The 16,199-nt window shown below is 49.1% G+C and overlaps 1 protein-coding gene across 1 annotated transcript in view; it reads left to right on the top strand.

The window, feature by feature from the left end:
• The window catches only part of LOC134431532 (cystathionine beta-synthase-like), a 30,116-nt gene extending 16,238 nt beyond the window's left edge, over positions 1-13,878 (top strand). Inside the window, 10 exon segments of the mRNA XM_063179529.1 lie at positions 929-998; positions 2,389-2,480; positions 4,417-4,542; positions 6,404-6,488; positions 8,034-8,139; positions 8,630-8,701; positions 9,861-9,995; positions 10,916-11,024; positions 11,330-11,414; positions 13,195-13,878. Of these exon segments, the coding sequence (XP_063035599.1) occupies positions 929-998; positions 2,389-2,480; positions 4,417-4,542; positions 6,404-6,488; positions 8,034-8,139; positions 8,630-8,701; positions 9,861-9,995; positions 10,916-11,024; positions 11,330-11,414; positions 13,195-13,292 (978 nt within the window). The 3' untranslated portion in view covers positions 13,293-13,878.
• The last annotated feature ends 2,321 nt before the right edge of the window (positions 13,879-16,199 follow it).

Genomic DNA, 16,199 nt, shown 5'->3' with positions numbered 1-16,199 from the left:
ATGGCATTTGAAATTTAATCACCCCTCTGCAAAGCACAGGGGGACAGAAACAAAATAAGGGGCACTTCCAAACCTGCAACACTTCTGCCAAAGCCTGGGTGTGGGTGAGGCTGGGTTTTATTGCACAATTCAGACTCCTCAAATTGCTTCAGATTTAACTTTGACCTGAAAAAAACCCCACTTTTTAAGCCTGGCTAGCAGCCTCGAAAATAAACCTCGTGCTGTAAAGGGCAAACCCTGGTGACTCATGCCAGAGGTTCCTGCAGGGGACTTGGTCCACTTGGGACCAAGGAGGGCACTTGGTTTGACCCCCTGAGCAAGGAGCCCCTGAAGTGCAGGAAAATCAGGCAAGCTCCTTCCTTCTGAGAAAAAAAGCAGCTCAAAGACTGGATGAGCTTTTCAGCTCATTTTTTGGTCCATGGGTGTGAACGTGGGGTGTACAAATATCAGTGCTGCAAAATCCCTCTGTTCATGAGAGCTGATTGATGATCAGGACAGCTTCTCCAGCCTCTGAACCATCCCCACACCTAATGGGCACCAGGTGCTGGAGAGTGAGTGTTTGTGGGCACACTTAACCTCCCAGTGTGGAAAAACCCCAAGAGGGCTTGGAAATCTGTGCCAGTCTGTGCTGATTGATGATCAGCACAGCTTCTCCAGCCTCTGAACCATCCCCACACCTAATGGGCACCAGGTGCTGGACAGTGAGTGTTTGTGGGCACACTTAACCTCCCAAGTGGGTTTGGAAATCTGTCCCAAAGCGCCAAACAGGAGGAACACCCGTGACCTGTCCTGGTGGGGTGGGTTTCCCCTGGGCAAGGAGAGCAGGGGCTGCATGCTTTGGGTACAGCTGTGTCAGGAGCTGTGGCTGGTTTGGTGTTTGACCTGCTGTTCACATGGTAACCCTGCTGTTCTCTGCTGGAATAAACAGTACAGAAACCCCAGCAACCCCCTGGCTCACTACGACACCACGGCCGAGGAGATCCTGGAGCAGTGTGAAGGTACTGTCTGTGCCTTCATTTACATCATTTATTGACCTGATGGTCTAGAAACAGCCCAAAGGCCCTCTGGAGGAGCAGAGGCAGCATTATCTTAATAACACTGACACACAGAGTGTTGTAACCTCTCCTAATCCACTCCAGAGCCACTTCAGCCAGCAGGGCTTACCTGCTCTCCCCTCCCATTGCAAAACCTGGGGAGGGACACCAGAGGCTCAAGGAACTCAGGTTGTACCTAAAGGAGACAGAACATGTCTCTTGACAGTGACCTGCCAGCTGGGAGCACAAGAGGTCCCACGAGGCTTTGGAGGGGAACATAAATCCACCAGGGCATGGTCTGATCCAGCACTCTCATTTGCAAATCAAAACCTCCCAAACAGTGCCATTGGAAGTGAGGGCTGGGGGAGGATAAAGGGCTGTCCCAGTCCATGTTTGTGCAGATAGAAGTGACATTTATTGCCAATTCTGGAGCACTGTAAAGCATGACCAGGACTTGGGGATTTTAATTGGAGAGCTGTTATCAGAGCTGTAAAGCAGTCAGGTATCAATGGCAACAAGAATCCCAACCTTGCCTCCTCCACAGGGTCAGGGTTTTCTCCAGCTGGCTGCCAGCTGTGGGTTGCAGGTCCCAATGCAGCTGCAGCATCAGGTTTTGAAGGCCAGACTCCAATTCTGCTCCTTCCAGCCCTAAATCTGTGTGATTTCAGCCACGCCAGTGGGGCAGCATCTGGTGAGGCAGGTGCCAGTGCAGAGCTCAGCCCTCCCTCCTGTGGATGCAGCACAGGCTGCAGGTTGTGCCTGATATTCACGTGTGTGATATTCATGTGTGTGGCTTGCTTTGATTCACTGTGGTTTGAAGGGGTGGATGTGCTGAGACATTCCCTCCCCTTTAAACCATAGAATCACAGAATATCCTGAGTTGGAGAGGATTATCAAAGTCCATCTTGTGGTCCTGCACACCTAAACAGTCACACCATGTGCCTGAGAGCATTGTCCATACACTCCTTGAGCTCTGGCAGGCTGGTGCTGTGACCACTGCCCTGGGGAGCCTGTTCAGTGCCAAACCAACCCTCTGGGGGAAAAACCTTTCCCTAATATCCAACCTAAACCCCCCCTGACACAGCTTCATGCTGTTCCCTCTGCTCAGTAGAACCAAAGAAGCAGAAATCATGGAGATCTGGAGGTCACCTTCAGCTCCCTGCAGTGAGGCAGGATCAGCTGTGCTCAGCTCCTGCAAGCTCATCTGAGCTTTGCACAGGACCAGGCTGTGACACCAGCACAGCCTGACCTCTGCTCACAGGGGTTCTGGGGGACACAGGGCTCTGAATAAAGGGGAGATCCTGCTGGGGGCTGTGCTGAGCCCTTGCAAACCTCTCTGCCCCCTGGTCTGCAGGCAAGGTGCACATGGTGGTGATTGGGTCTGGCACGGGAGGAACCATCACTGGTGTGGCCAGGAAGCTGAAGGAGAAGTGCCCAGAGTGCAAGGTAAGGCAGGACTGCCGGGGCTTTCATGGAATCACAGAGTGGTTTGGGTTGGAAGGGACATTGGGGGTTGTCCCATTCCACCCTCCTGCCGTTGTCAGGGACACCTTCCACCAGACCAGGTTGCTCAGAGCTGGCCTTGAGCAACTCCAGGGATGGGACACCCACAACTTCTCTGGACAACCTGTACCAGGGCCTCACCACCCTCACAATAAGAGATTTCTTCCTATTATCCAATATAAATCTACCCTCCTTCAGCTCAAAGCCATTCCCCCTTGTCCTGTCCCTGCATGTCATTTCCTGCCTAACCCTACAGCTCACCTCAGGGAGTTGTTGCTGTCTGCACCTAAAGCTGTGTTGAGGGATGTGTGGTGTTATGAGGTTCTCAGGATGAGGTGAGAGATGAGAATTTGACTATATGCTCTTAGAAGGCTTATATTATATTATATTATATTATATTATATTATATTATATTATATTATATTATATTATATTAGTTATATACAGTATATTATATATAGTATATAATATCTACTATATATATTATATATAGTATATTATATGCTATACTATTATATTATACACTATTATATTCTATTATATAATATACTATTATATTATATTATAAAACTATACTAAAGAAAGAAAAAGGATAGATCAGAAAGCTAAACAAGAATGAATAATAAAAACTCATGACTGACTCCTCAGAGTCCGACACAGCTGGCTGTGATTGGTCATTAATTAAAAACCATTCACATAGAACTAATCAAAGATGCTTTCCTTGTTGGTAAACGATTTCTAGACTACATTCCCAAGCAATCAGATAATTATTGTTTTCATTCTTTTTTGAGGCCTCTCAGCTTCCCAGAACAAAATTCTAAACAAAGAGGACTTTTCAGAAAATATCACAGTGACAGGGAAGCACACCAGTCCAGACAAAAGCTGTAAATATCCAGGGAAAATCACCAGAAATCACCATCAGCCAGCACAGCTAGGTCCAGAAAGGATGTGTGTATGCACAGGTTTCCACAGGTTGGAGCTCACTGCTGGCTTCACCTAGAGCAGATTAAGGAGCTCTGGTCTGGCACTGTGCTCAGGGAAGTGGCAGGCTCTGCCAAGGGGGTGATGACAAACACCTTGAGAGTGATAACATTTTAAGCCACCAGTCACTTCTGCAACAGCTGAAGGCTACCTAGGATCTATTTAAGAAGACAGTGAAAAACAGCACCCTTTTATCCTGGAAGCTCTCCATGCTGCCAGTGATTAGGAATATTAATGAATATCAGGGGAAGGAAACACTGCTGATCAGTGTGAGAAACAACTGCTCACTTTGAAAATTTAAAATGGTTTATTAAAGCTTAACAAAAACACAACAAAGGACTGCATAAGGAAAAAGCTGCAGTGCTGGGAACTTCTCTCATGGATACCACATGGTTGGGTCTTCTTCAAGATGGATGCTCAGGCTTTTATACCCCTGGGGTTGCATCAGCCAGCCCTGGCCCCTCCCAAAGTCTGTCACTCAGCTCTTCTGTGCCATTTATCAGTGCAAACTGCTTTCTTGTCACTGGATTGGAGCTCAGCTGTTGCCATGCTCACCCCCTGAGCACCCCCAAGCTTTTCCATTCCCAGCTGCCCCATGCCAGGGACACCTGTGCAGCTTCTTTGTACCTGTCCTGGACAGCCCAGGCTGTGTGATGGCAACAATACAGGGGGAAAGGGAACTGTGGGGAGAACAGAGGGCATCTAAACCACAATAACATAACTATACACCACTAAAGCTTTTCTTAATATTCACACAATAGTTATCTTTTAGTTGTGAGACCAAATCCTCTCATTATCCATCTACAACATAAGGGTGCGGGTAACTTTTCCTTTGAGTTTTGTGCTTGGCTGTTTCTGAATTCCCATTTTGGTTTGACAAAATGCCTTTCCCTCCCAGATTGTTGGTGTGGACCCTGATGGCTCCATTGTTGCCCTGCCCAGCGAGATGAACAAAACCAACACCACAACCATCGAGGTGGAGGGCATTGGGCACGACTTCATCCCCACTGTCCTCGACAGATCCGTGAGTAACCCTGTGATATTGAAGCAGGCCAACCCCCGTGGTGGGCAGAAATGATGAGAAGGACTCCATTGATATCAGAAGGCTAATTAATTACTTTATTATACTATATTATTCTATATTATATTACACTACATTACATTACATCTAAACTGAATCTGCCAAGCACTCAACTGCACAGAATCTCGTGGCTGTCACTCAACAGTCCTGACTCACACACACATACTGGGCCCTGACAGGCCAAGGAAACAAAACACCATCACTCAGGGTAAACAATCTCCATATTGCATTCTACTTTTGCACAAACACAGGCACAGCAAATGAGATAAGAATTGTTTTTCCTTTCTCTGAGGTTCAGAGAATGTGAAACCCAGAAATGTTCTTGGGAAGAATTGTGCCTTGCTTTTCTCTGTGAAGAAAAATGTGGTGACACTCTGAGGAGGGGCCTCTGCCTGCTCTCTGCCTTGCCATTCAGCCTGCTCCCAAGGCCAGAGGTGTGGTGGTCCTGATGTATCTTCCCAGTGCAGAACAAGTTGTTATAGGGGGATTGGGATACCCAGTTACTTTCTGAGTAACTCTGATTATAACTGACTGTAGTGGTTTTGGTTTGTTAATTTAAGATTCCTTCAAATTTAAAATTTCCTGGCCAATGCACCAAAGAGCGTGGTAGGTTTTGGTGCTGGTCAATCACTAATTCATTCACTTCCTGCTGTGAGATAGGTGAAGCAAGCTCAAAGCTTTAAAAGAGAATAAGGAAAATTTTATTAAAAGTAATTAAAAGAAAAAAAAAGCAGTAAGAATCAAAACAAACACTTCAGAACACTTCTTGTCCCCCCCACAACCTTTTCTTTCTCACTGATAATGTAAAGAAAAAAACCCTAAAATTTCCAGTCAGTTTACTACCTTTAAAATGGTTTTTCTTCAGTTCACTTAGGCAGAGAAGTCCCTTTTGTTAAGGTTATGGAGACTTTTCCACTTTTCCAAGAGATAAAAACCATGTGTTTTTCACAGAGCTGTATTCGGCTTCTCAGTGGTTTAACAAACTGTCAGTTACACAAAAACCTTTTGCCTCACTTCCCTAAATTCCTCCCATGTCAAACAATGACACTGACCCCCAAGGAGAAGGCAGATAGAGGTGAAAAGCAGGCATTGAACACAGTGTGAGTGTCCTCAGCCTCACCATCATTCAGAGCTGCCCCTCTGGCTGTGGTCACACAGATGTCTGTGCTGAGGCTGCTCCTCATCACCTGCTCTTTTCTGAGCCTCCTGTGCCTCAGGCAGCACACACAGAGAGCAGAAATCCTGCACCATGATGACAAGATCCAAGCAAGACAGCAGAATGGGAACCTTGCAGCTCTTGTTATCAGTGTATCAGCTGCCACAGAGCTTTACATCCCTAACACAGGCTGCCTGTGTTGCCCTGGCCTCATTCTAGAAAGGTTCCTCACAGCCTCAGACCTGTGATTATTTCTGCTTTCAGGTGTTGACTACATCCCTGTTGTCAGCACCTGGCTGTAGAGCTGTCACCTTAATAACCCACACTGATTCTTGTAGCTGGATCTCATTTTGGCAAATTTTGAATCATTAATGTACCCTAACCTGGGACATCATAAATACTCCTCCACATCCTAACTCTGGACCTGTCAGGCATCCCTAACTCTCCAAGGAAAGGATGCTGGAAAGGTATGGGTGTCTGCAAGCAAGAACTCCAGCACATGGATGTTCTGACAAATGCTTGCAGCAAATATGGAAGGCAGCTCAGAGCTGCCAGATGTTGTGGGCATCAGCACCATGGTGTGCCTCAGAGGGTCAGGGCAGCCTGAAATGACATTTCCAAGACTCATCCTCCTTGCTTTCCTTGCAGGTGGTGGATCAGTGGTACAAAAGCAACGACAGAGACTCGTTCCTCATGTCCCGCAGGCTGATCAGAGAGGAGGGCTTGTTGTGTGGTAAGCACAGTGCAGCCACAGCAGTCTGTCCCCTTCACAAACCCTCTGAACCTCATCCTTCTGGGACCAAAACTCCCCAGAGGAGGTGCCCTCTGCATTTTTGTGTCTGCTGGGTCAGCAGGGCTGAAAGGCTGAGCCTGGGGCTGTGCAGAGGTCACTGCAGGCTCCAGAGGTGTTTCCCTCAGTCTGGTCTGGGCTCTGACTCACCAGCCACAGTAATTATAGAAGGAATAATTCTCTCCTTACTGGAGCACTTTTGCAGTGGAACTGGATCTTCAGGCAGTGTAGAGTTACAGAGGCTGCAGGGAGGATTAGTGGGGCTCAGGGCAGGACAGGTGGGCTGTGCCAGCAGCTCTGTGAGGCCGTGCTCAGTGTCACTGCCACACCAGAGGTGCCAGCTTTGGACCAGCAAGGCCTGAAAGCAAAGAAAGTGTGAGATGTTCTTACTGAGTATTGCTCCCCGTGCCAACAAGCTGTAAGTGATCCCTCTGGCTTCCCAAAAGGAACAGGTGCCCTCAGACAGACCCTGCCTGTACCCTGAGAGCCTCCACAGAGCATCAGCCTTGTTTTCAGCCTTCCCTGACGCCAAGCAAACAGACACAGGTTTGCACCCAGGAGCAGACACCACGTAGGCTCGTAGTTACAGCTGATAAAAGCCCTGAGCACTCCTATCCAGGGAGTTTTGGAAAAAGATCAGCCTATATATATGTAATGAAACACTTAAATGTTGATTTAACCTGGCAGGCAGGGAGTCAGTGTGTTTCAACAGAAACCACTTGTTTGAACTCAACCATAATTTGTGAACAGCTTCGTGTTCCCTGAGCTGCATTTTTCAGGGCTGTTCCTCGTTTGTTTGAAAAATGTGACCCAGGGATAATTAACCTGCTGTAAAATACGTGCTGCCTTGAATGCAGGCTGTAATTGGCACACAGATAGTGGAATGTGTCTGACTTCCAGTGCTCAGACTGGTGCTGGAGGAATTGCCCCTGTAAAGCAGGGACCTGCTTTCCCTACGTGCAGCAAACCACATGCGTGCACACAGACACGGGCAGCATTCAGGCCTTCCCATCATGTTGGCCTGGTATTCCAAGCATGAATGAAATGTTTATGGGTTTTTTTTTTTTTTTCAGTCTTTACAGTGCATTTAAAGCCAGTCTTTGGCTGCCAAGTATGTCAGCCAGAAGCTCCAGAACTGGCGTGGTTTCTGCTCATGCAAAGGGAGGGTGTGGTGTGGGCAGTGTGTTCTGAATGTCCCTGCATGGCACTTCTCAGAAGAGGTCTCCATTTCTTGGTCTGCCCACAAGAAATGGTTCATGAAGTCCATGAGGTGACTTTCACACTGGCTCCAAAGCCAATATGAGCACATCCCACCAGTCCCCACCTCTGCCTGGCCCTAAACCCTACAAGGCTTTGGGGTTGGCTGTCCTCCCATCCCAGTGTCCCAAGCAAGGTGCCACCTCTGCACCTTTATCTGTGCTTCCCACTGCAGGACAGTGGCCCTGGGCAGCCCTGACCCTTGTCCCCCTGTCCTTGGTGTCCCTGCAGGTGGCAGCTCGGGCAGTGCCATGTCTGTGGCTGTGAGAGCTGCCAGGGAGCTGCAGGAGGGCCAGCGCTGCGTTGTCATCCTGCCCGACTCCGTCCGCAACTACATGTGAGTGTCCTGCTCCCTGCCCTGCTCCCAGGGCCTCCTGGGACAGCAGCTGGGGCTCAGCAGAACCCCAGTAAATCCAACAGCAAGGCACATGGAGTGAGCCCAGAGCTGGGAGTCTCCCTCAGGAAGACCACAGGGAAAAAGCAAAATAAACAGCAGGGAGGAACAGCACATCAGCGTGGCAGCCACCAGGGGATGGGTGTTGGGACACTTGGGGGTTATTTCCTCTTTATTATCTCCTCTCTGACTCACTGCACAGAGCAGGACTCAGCCAAGCTGCACTCTCTGAGCCTGCATGCCTGAAGTGAGGAAGGCAAATAGCTGGAGTGCTTCAAAGAGTTACTGAGCACCCCATGCTCCTGTTGACCTTAAAAGGGGCTGAGAGCAGCCAGCTGCAAAAATCATGAGAGCCCCGGGGCAGTGCTGTGGTCTGCTGCACAAAACTTCTTCTGGAAGCCTCACAGAGTTGCTCTTTGTTGGTGATTTCTAGGTCCAAATTTGTGAATGATCAGTGGATGATAAAAAATGGGTTCCTAAATGACGCCCAGGAGCACAAGCCTTGGTAAGACAACTTCTGCTGGGATAAACTGTGCTGAGGGAATCAGCTTTCTGAGTCTGGAAATCGTTATCTTCAAAGGAAAATGTTCCTTTTTAGTGTTTAGGACAAACACAGTAAAGTCCAGACCCCTCTGGGGAGGCTGTGATGTCAGCTCCTCTCTTTTGAGTGGTTATCTCTCAGCTCTACAATTAAAGTCTATAAAGGAGCCATTTCTGTCCCAAAGTAGCTGCTCCACTCCCACGTGGCAGCCCAGGCCACCTAAAACACCCTCTGGAAACCTCTCTCTGCTCCACATCTGATGTTCAAAGGACCATCAGGCTGCTGGGGAGGTGGGTCCCTGTTCTAGCAAGCCCCCTTTCAAACAGCTCTGCAGCTCTTTTCAGGCATAAAACAGGAAATTTTCACCTTCCAGAGCTGCTGGCCAGAAAAGTTGGTCAACTCTGCTGTCCCTTGGACACCATGGGGAAAGAGTCCCCTCAGGGAGTCACAGGCAAACTCCTGATGCCAGTTGATGTGTGGCTGGGCAAATGCCAGTTGTTTACAAAAGCTCATGGTCTCACCCTAAAGACAGCAGATATTACTAATGTCACCTTCTCCTTTACCAAAAGTTCTTGTAAAATATTTCCTAAAAACTTAACACATTTCCAAGGCCTCTTGTGTCTGGTTAGAGTTGCTCTTGGCCCTTCCAGGCTCCAGCAGTGCCTTTTCTGCAAGGACTCAGGGCTGGGATGTTTGGGAGCTGCTTGTGCTGCCCCACAACCCAGCTCAGCTTGTCCCCCATAAGTCACACGAGCATCTCTGCGAGGCTCTCTCCTGCAGGAGCTGCAAATGCTGCCTTGTGAGGACCAAGGATACAGAACAAAGGAGTCAAACTGGTAGGTCTCCCATTTCTGAGCTTGAAGTGAAGCCCTTCCTTGGATTCAGGACAGCTCAGCACCTTGCTGGTCTCATCCCTGCCTCTGGAGCTGCATGAACACTGGGCACAGGGAAAGCTTGGCTTCAACAAGACCTGGCCGTGGTGGCATTTCTGCTTTGGCTCTAGGAGTGGGGCTGGCTTTTCAGGCAGACAGACTGTCCCTCATCTCCTCTGGCCTTGTCCCTCTGCTGAAGGCCACAGCTGTGCAGCAGCCACAGCTCAGCACTGCCATTTGTCTCCCAACAGGTGGTGGGACATCAAGGTGCAGAAACTGAATCTCTCGGCCCCTCTCATCCTCCTCCCAGAGGTCAGCTGCCAAAAGGCAATTGAGATCCTCCAGGAGAAGGGATATGACCAAGCTCCTGTTGTTGCTGAGTCAGGGTAACTATTTCTGCTCACTGCAGATGGGCATTTGGACAGAAAAATCAGTCATGATGAAGCTCAGGTGCCATTCACTCATGGGTAAATGTGTTGGACTCTTGTGACAGTCACCCTCTTCACAGGGGTTCTTGGATAAGGGAAGAGACGAGGATCTGACTCCCTGTTTCAGAAGGCTGATTTATTATTTTATGATATATATTACATTAAAACTCCACCAAAAGAATAGAAGACAAGGTTTCATCAGAAGGCTAGCTAAGGATAGAATCTGAAAGAATGATAACAAAGCTTCTGTGTCGGACAGAGAGTCTGAGCCAGCTGGGCTGTGATTGGCCATTAATTACAAACAAACCAACATGAGCCAATCACAGATGCACCTGTTGCATTCCACAGCAGCAGATAATCAATGTTTACATTTTGTTCCTGAGGCCTCTCAGCTTCTCAGGAGGAAAAATCCTAAGGATTTTTCATAAAAGATGTCTGTGACAGACTCTGATAATTTTAAAAAGTCATCTGCCTCCTTGGGAAGATTCATCAATAAAACTCCTGTAAAAGATCCAGTTAAAGCCCAGTCCAGTGCCCACCAAAGCAGAAGATGCTGGGTCAGTGCACAGGCAAGGGGAGCCCAGGGGAGTGAGAGCTGGGGGAAACCCTCACAAATAAGCAGCTGGAGAGCCCATTCTGGGTTTTCCTTCTCCCAGCTGCTGAATCCTGGACTGCAGCAGCAGATTTTAACTGCTGGGAAACCAACAGCTTGGTGAGGACAAAGACTTCCTTGTTCTGCCCAAGTGAGGAGAAACCTGGTGCCTCCCCCTGACTGCAGCAATTTGGTCACTGACTTCAACACAGCAGTTCAGCCCCTGCATAAAATGTGTGTTCCACCTCAGGTCTGACCTTCTGGAAAACTCCCTGTTCCCTTACAGGCTTATTTTGGGAATGGTGACCCTCAGCAACACCCTGAGCTCCGTGCAGGATGGAAATGTGGAGTTGTCAGACCCTGTCACCAAGGTCGCCTACGACCAGTTCTCCAAGGTATCTCTGAGGCTGGGGATGGTGTCAGCCTGGCTGGGGACAGGGACAGAGGGACAGGGGCACCAGCAGCACCCTGGGGTGTGAGAGGAGCTGGGAGAAGAGAAGGCAGAGAGGAGTGGGGAGGGCCATGGTGACATCTTGGGGATGAGAGTAAGGACAAGCACCTGTAAAAGCCCTGCAGAGCTTTTCACACCAAGCACTGACAGGGGATTTCATCCAGCTGGGGAATCAGCACCCTCCAAAATCACAGCTCAGCCAGTGCCAGGTGAAGTAAAAGGTTAAATGTTGAATTTTGCCCTGTTTAGGTCGGCCTGGAGGACAGCCTTGGGAAGCTTTCCTGCCTCCTGGAGAACGACCACTTTGCCATCGTTGTGCACGAGCAGATGCAGTGTAGGTACCTGCAGGAACTCCTGGCACAAGTGTTTGAAAGGGGAGAGGGACATTCCCAAGCTGATTGAGGCAGGTTTCAGTGCACCTGTGAGCCCCCAGAGGTTTCTGCTCTGCAGAGCCCTGAACTGCCCACTCCTCACCCGGGACTCCTCCTGACACCACAGGGATGAGGGGAGAGGGGCAAAGCAAGCAAGGGGGAAATTAGGGATCTCTGTAGAGTTCTGTAGCCCAGGGACAAGGTCAGAGGGAGCATTTGGCCACAACAGGTAAAGCCTGGGTGGAATTCAGGCACCTAAGGTGAGAAACCTGAGAAGAATTGGGGTGGGCCATGAGCAAGCCCTGTGGGTCACCAGGGGCACTGGTGTAGCCTGGGGCAGCTGTGTGAGCCTGCCCTGGACCATGGCTGGGTGGAGGGATGCTGGGCCAGTCTGGCAGCACCTTTAAAGCAGATTTTATTGGTTTTATTCTCAATCCACTGCACAACCACCTTCCCCTTGGTGTGCAAGCCAAACCCAGCAGAGTCACCTGCAGCAGCATCAGGATTGCTGACACATCCCAGCAGGGATCAGCCCTTGTGCCTCCTCTGAGCCAAAAGAGGTGTGGTGGCAGGTGCTGCTCAGCACACCTGACCTGGCACACCTTTCCAGAGCAATTACACCACAAGGAGCACAGATCTGACCTTGGCTGGGAAAATGAGCAACACAAAAAGCAGTCAGAAGAGCCAGGTTTAGGTCTTGTGAATTAGGGCTGAAGGGTGTAATTGTGCTGATTTGATGGGATTGCACACTGAGCATGCAAAGCATCCCTCAGGTGAGCAGTGAGTGGCTCCATCAAGGGATGCTTGCTCAGCTTGGGGCCTCCAAAACCCAAACATCCCAAACCTTCCCTCTCCAGGACCTGCTCCCCCAGAGCCCCATCAGCTCTGGAGCTTTGCGAGCCCATCCATGTTCCCACAACAGGCTGCACATAAAAATCTGTCACTCAAAACTGCCTTTGATGCACGTTTCAAATTCAGTCACCAAAACTAATGCCAGGCAGAGTTTCCTTTCTCAGCTGTGTTGTCATAAAATAAGGAATATCTCTTCTGTATCACGTTTTGATATAAATTAAATGGTATCATCAAATTAAATGGCACCCATCAAAAAAAATATCAGCCAGCTGTCTGCAGCAGCTCTTGTTCTGATTTTCAGGCAGCACCCACTTGCTTTATCAGAGCTGCTGTTCTAATGCTGTCACAGTTACTCCCTTATTTATTACTTTCTTCCCACACCTTTGGAGCTTGCATTTTATCTTGTGTTTGGGCTCTGGTGGCTAGTTTTATTTTTATTTAAGCAAACACTTATCAGACAGTTAAAACAATTATTGAAGTGCTGTTTCATTAATGGTGGTGTGGGATGTTATGAGAACAGGGCAGAAAAGTGCCTGACTGCTGCTTTTTGAGACTCTCATTAGTTTGCTCTGAAAAGTTCTGTGGTGACAGGAGCAGGGCTGGAACAGAGATTGGCTAAAAACAACTGGGAAATTAAGTTTCCTGCTCTGGGAAAGGTGGGTTATTTGCAGCAAAAACCTCTCTGGTGTAATCACAGTGACCTGACTGAGGCTCCACCATCATTTCTGTGGAGGCAGAGCTCAGGCAGACACTGTCCCTGTTAGGGTTTTCTTTTAATAAAATACCCAGCAGCCTCTGCACAGCTGGAAGGTGCTGAGGGGGCTGGTGGGGGTGGTGTTTTTTTTAATTTTTTTTTTTCTGCCACTAAGGTGGAATTTTCTGTGCTTCCAGTGAGTGGGAATGGCAGCTCCTCCAGGAAGCAGACGGTGCTCGGCGTGGTCACAGCCATGGATCTCCTCACCTTTGCCAGCAGCAATGACAAGAAATAGCAGAGCAGCTGGGCTGCCTCCCCTCCTCCAGCAGCTCCAGGTGTCCCCCTGAGGCCAAACCCCCTGGGCAAGGCAGCCTCTGGCCCAGAGCAGCCCAAAGTTTCTCAAAACGCCCAGGAGGAAATTGTGATGTGTTACACTTGTCTGCCAAACGCCACCCAGGGTATCCCTAAAGAGGAGATAACTGAGGAAATTGTGTTTGACAGCCACGGAGCTTCCCAGGGCTGGGCAGGGAGTGAGGGAAGGTCAGCATGGCAAGGGGATGGCTGCTCCTGCCCGGAGTGTAGCAGGAGGAGCTCTGGTGGGTTTGGCAGCTGCAGGTTCCTGTGCAGTGCCCCTGGTGCAGCTCTGAGGGTTCTCCCCGGGGCCGGAGCCCATTTCTGCCCCAGAGCACAGGGCTGGGGGCAAGGCAGGGCACTGCTGCACCCCCTGCCCCTCTCTGCCCCCCAGGCAGGCTGCAGGCACCCCAAGGACCAGTCCCCCCTCAGCCCTGGGGGTGTTTGCCTCCACGAAGGCAGCAGGAGAGAGTGGAGTCTCAACTTCTGTTTGCCAGGCTCGGGATTAAATGTGTGAGATGGTATTTCTTGTTCTGGCTCAGATGTTTATTAGTTCTTCTCTCTGCTACAGTCTCACAAACTGAGTTTTACAGCACTCTAACAAACTGAAAATGGAGATGTATCTCTCTCTCTACAAGGCCTTTTAAGGGTAAACTGTCCAATTAAGAAATGACACCTAAATTATTTTTACTTTTAACCCAATAACCAACCACCTGTGCCCTGCAATGTGGACTTTTTAATCCAATTACACAAAACCACCCAAACCCATGGACAAGAAGGTGAAAAAGAAGAAGGTGAAGAAGAAGAAGGTGAAGAAGAAGGTCCAGCCTTCATCCTAAAACCTCCATCTTGCTTTATCTCTATTACTATATTCTAAACCCTTAAATTCTAAGTTTTCCACCCTGCTATATCACACACTTCTATTCAAACTCCACACCCATAATCCCAGTACTATAATTCAATTTTGGAAGCTTTCTCCATGGCCTCAGGTCAAATGTAGTGTTCTCTTGGGGGTCAGTGCCTGGCAGCACAGAAAGGCCAAAATTCTCAGCATCCAGGGTTCCAACAGGAGAGGTCTGGCAGGGAGGGACACAGAGCTCAGGAGGTGACAGGTGTCAGCAGGAGGGGTGGGAAGGGAAAGCCAAGGGCTGTGATGAGCAGAGGGGATGAGGTGCTGGGCTGGTGGTGATGCTCACCCCTGTGGGGGCTTTGGGAAGCCCTTCCCCACCTCTGGGGGAGCTGGTGGCTCTGGGTGCCCCCTGGATGGTGAGGGGACAGTGCAGGGAGCCCAAACAAGGAGCAGAGACTCAGTCACAGAGCACTGAGAGGGGCCATGGCTTCATCCCTGAATATGCATCCTCAGAGCTCCTTATCAAGGGCTGGAGGGGAGGGCAAGGTTTGGTCCTAATTCTGCTGTCAGGCCATTGTGTTCTGGGGACTGACAACGAGGGTCAGCAGAGCCATTTGCCATGGCTACCAAAAAACTTAAATAAAAGCAAATGACAAAAGTGGGCTGTGGGAGCAAACTGAGGTGCCACTGAAACCCAGTTTGGGGGAATTGCTCTCAAAAGACCCAGAGAGGTTCACAATCTCTCTATGAGTTTCTGGAGCTGCTCCAAGATGGCAACAACCAATTTCAATTTCAGCTAAGTGGCTACTCCATATTCTCAATCTAATCTAGTTTGTAGGAGACTTTTATTAAGTTATAGAATGCTGAAGTATTTACATTTAGGAAAAGTGCCTCTGCTGTCTCTGTTTCCTCAGTGACACGAGTGATTATCAGATTTTCTGAGAGTTTTTGCTTGAGCAATAACCATATTTGTCCAGAAAAACAAACTGATTAGCTCAACCCTCATTGTTTCATATTTATTTTAACAATTCTGTGGGAAAGTGAAGCCTGTTAGTCCATGCACGTATCCCAAACTCACAGGAGTAAGTCTGAAAATGCCCCATAACTTTATGAAGCCCAGAACTGAGTCTGAACCTGGGCCAGCCTGGCTGTTTTGGATTAACCCAAAGCCCAGGGCTTCCAGCAGCAGGGCTGCAGGGCAGTGAGCTGCAGACAGGCTCCAGGACAGGCAGCAAAGGTGAAGTAACCGCTGAGTATCCACCTGGAATATTTACAACTCCTTCTCTATGTTAACTATGAGTGTGGCAGCTCATAAAGGTGGGTGTGAGCTGCAGATATCCCAGGATTGCTCCACCTGGGCTCACCAGGGCCCTCCTGGCCCCCTTCCCCTGTCCTGGGGCTGCTCTTTGCAGGCACATCCGACAGTGGCACTGCCCTGCCCAGGGCTGTCAGTGCTGTGTCTCCTGGTGTTTGCCAGCTGTGACCCTGGGGATGTCCCACAGGGCTGGGTGGCTGCCTGTGCCCTCCTGCCTCTTGGGTTGCTGTTGATAATGGCTGCCCTGGGATGTGCAGGATGTCTCTGTTTTGGCCCGTGCAAATGAAGAACGAGTCTGGACTCTTCACTTTTCAGTCTTGAGGTTGTTTATTAGTTCTTATCTATAAAATTTTCTTTCTGCCCAGCCGAGGTCTGCTCAGCAGGGCAGCCACAGGCACTCTGTGTTGTCCTTTTATACTACAAACTACGTATAACATATTTACACTTAATTCCCAATACCTATCACCTATGTTAGACAGTGCACTTCTACTCTAAACCAATCCCAAAGTGCCAACATCACTGCAGAAAATGGAGAACAAGAAGAAGAAGAAGAAGAAAGGCTGGACACACCCAAGTTCCTCCATCTTGTCCCCATAACCCCCATACCAAAAATCCTAAAATCTACATTTTCACCCTGTGATCATTTTGTCATTACACTATTCAAACTGTGTGACTTTTATGTCCTC

This window comes from Melospiza melodia, chromosome 2, assembly GCF_035770615.1.
Source record: "Melospiza melodia melodia isolate bMelMel2 chromosome 2, bMelMel2.pri, whole genome shotgun sequence".
Classification (NCBI taxonomy): domain Eukaryota; kingdom Metazoa; phylum Chordata; class Aves; order Passeriformes; family Passerellidae; genus Melospiza; species Melospiza melodia.
This window is presented reverse-complemented; position numbering and strand designations above follow the sequence as displayed.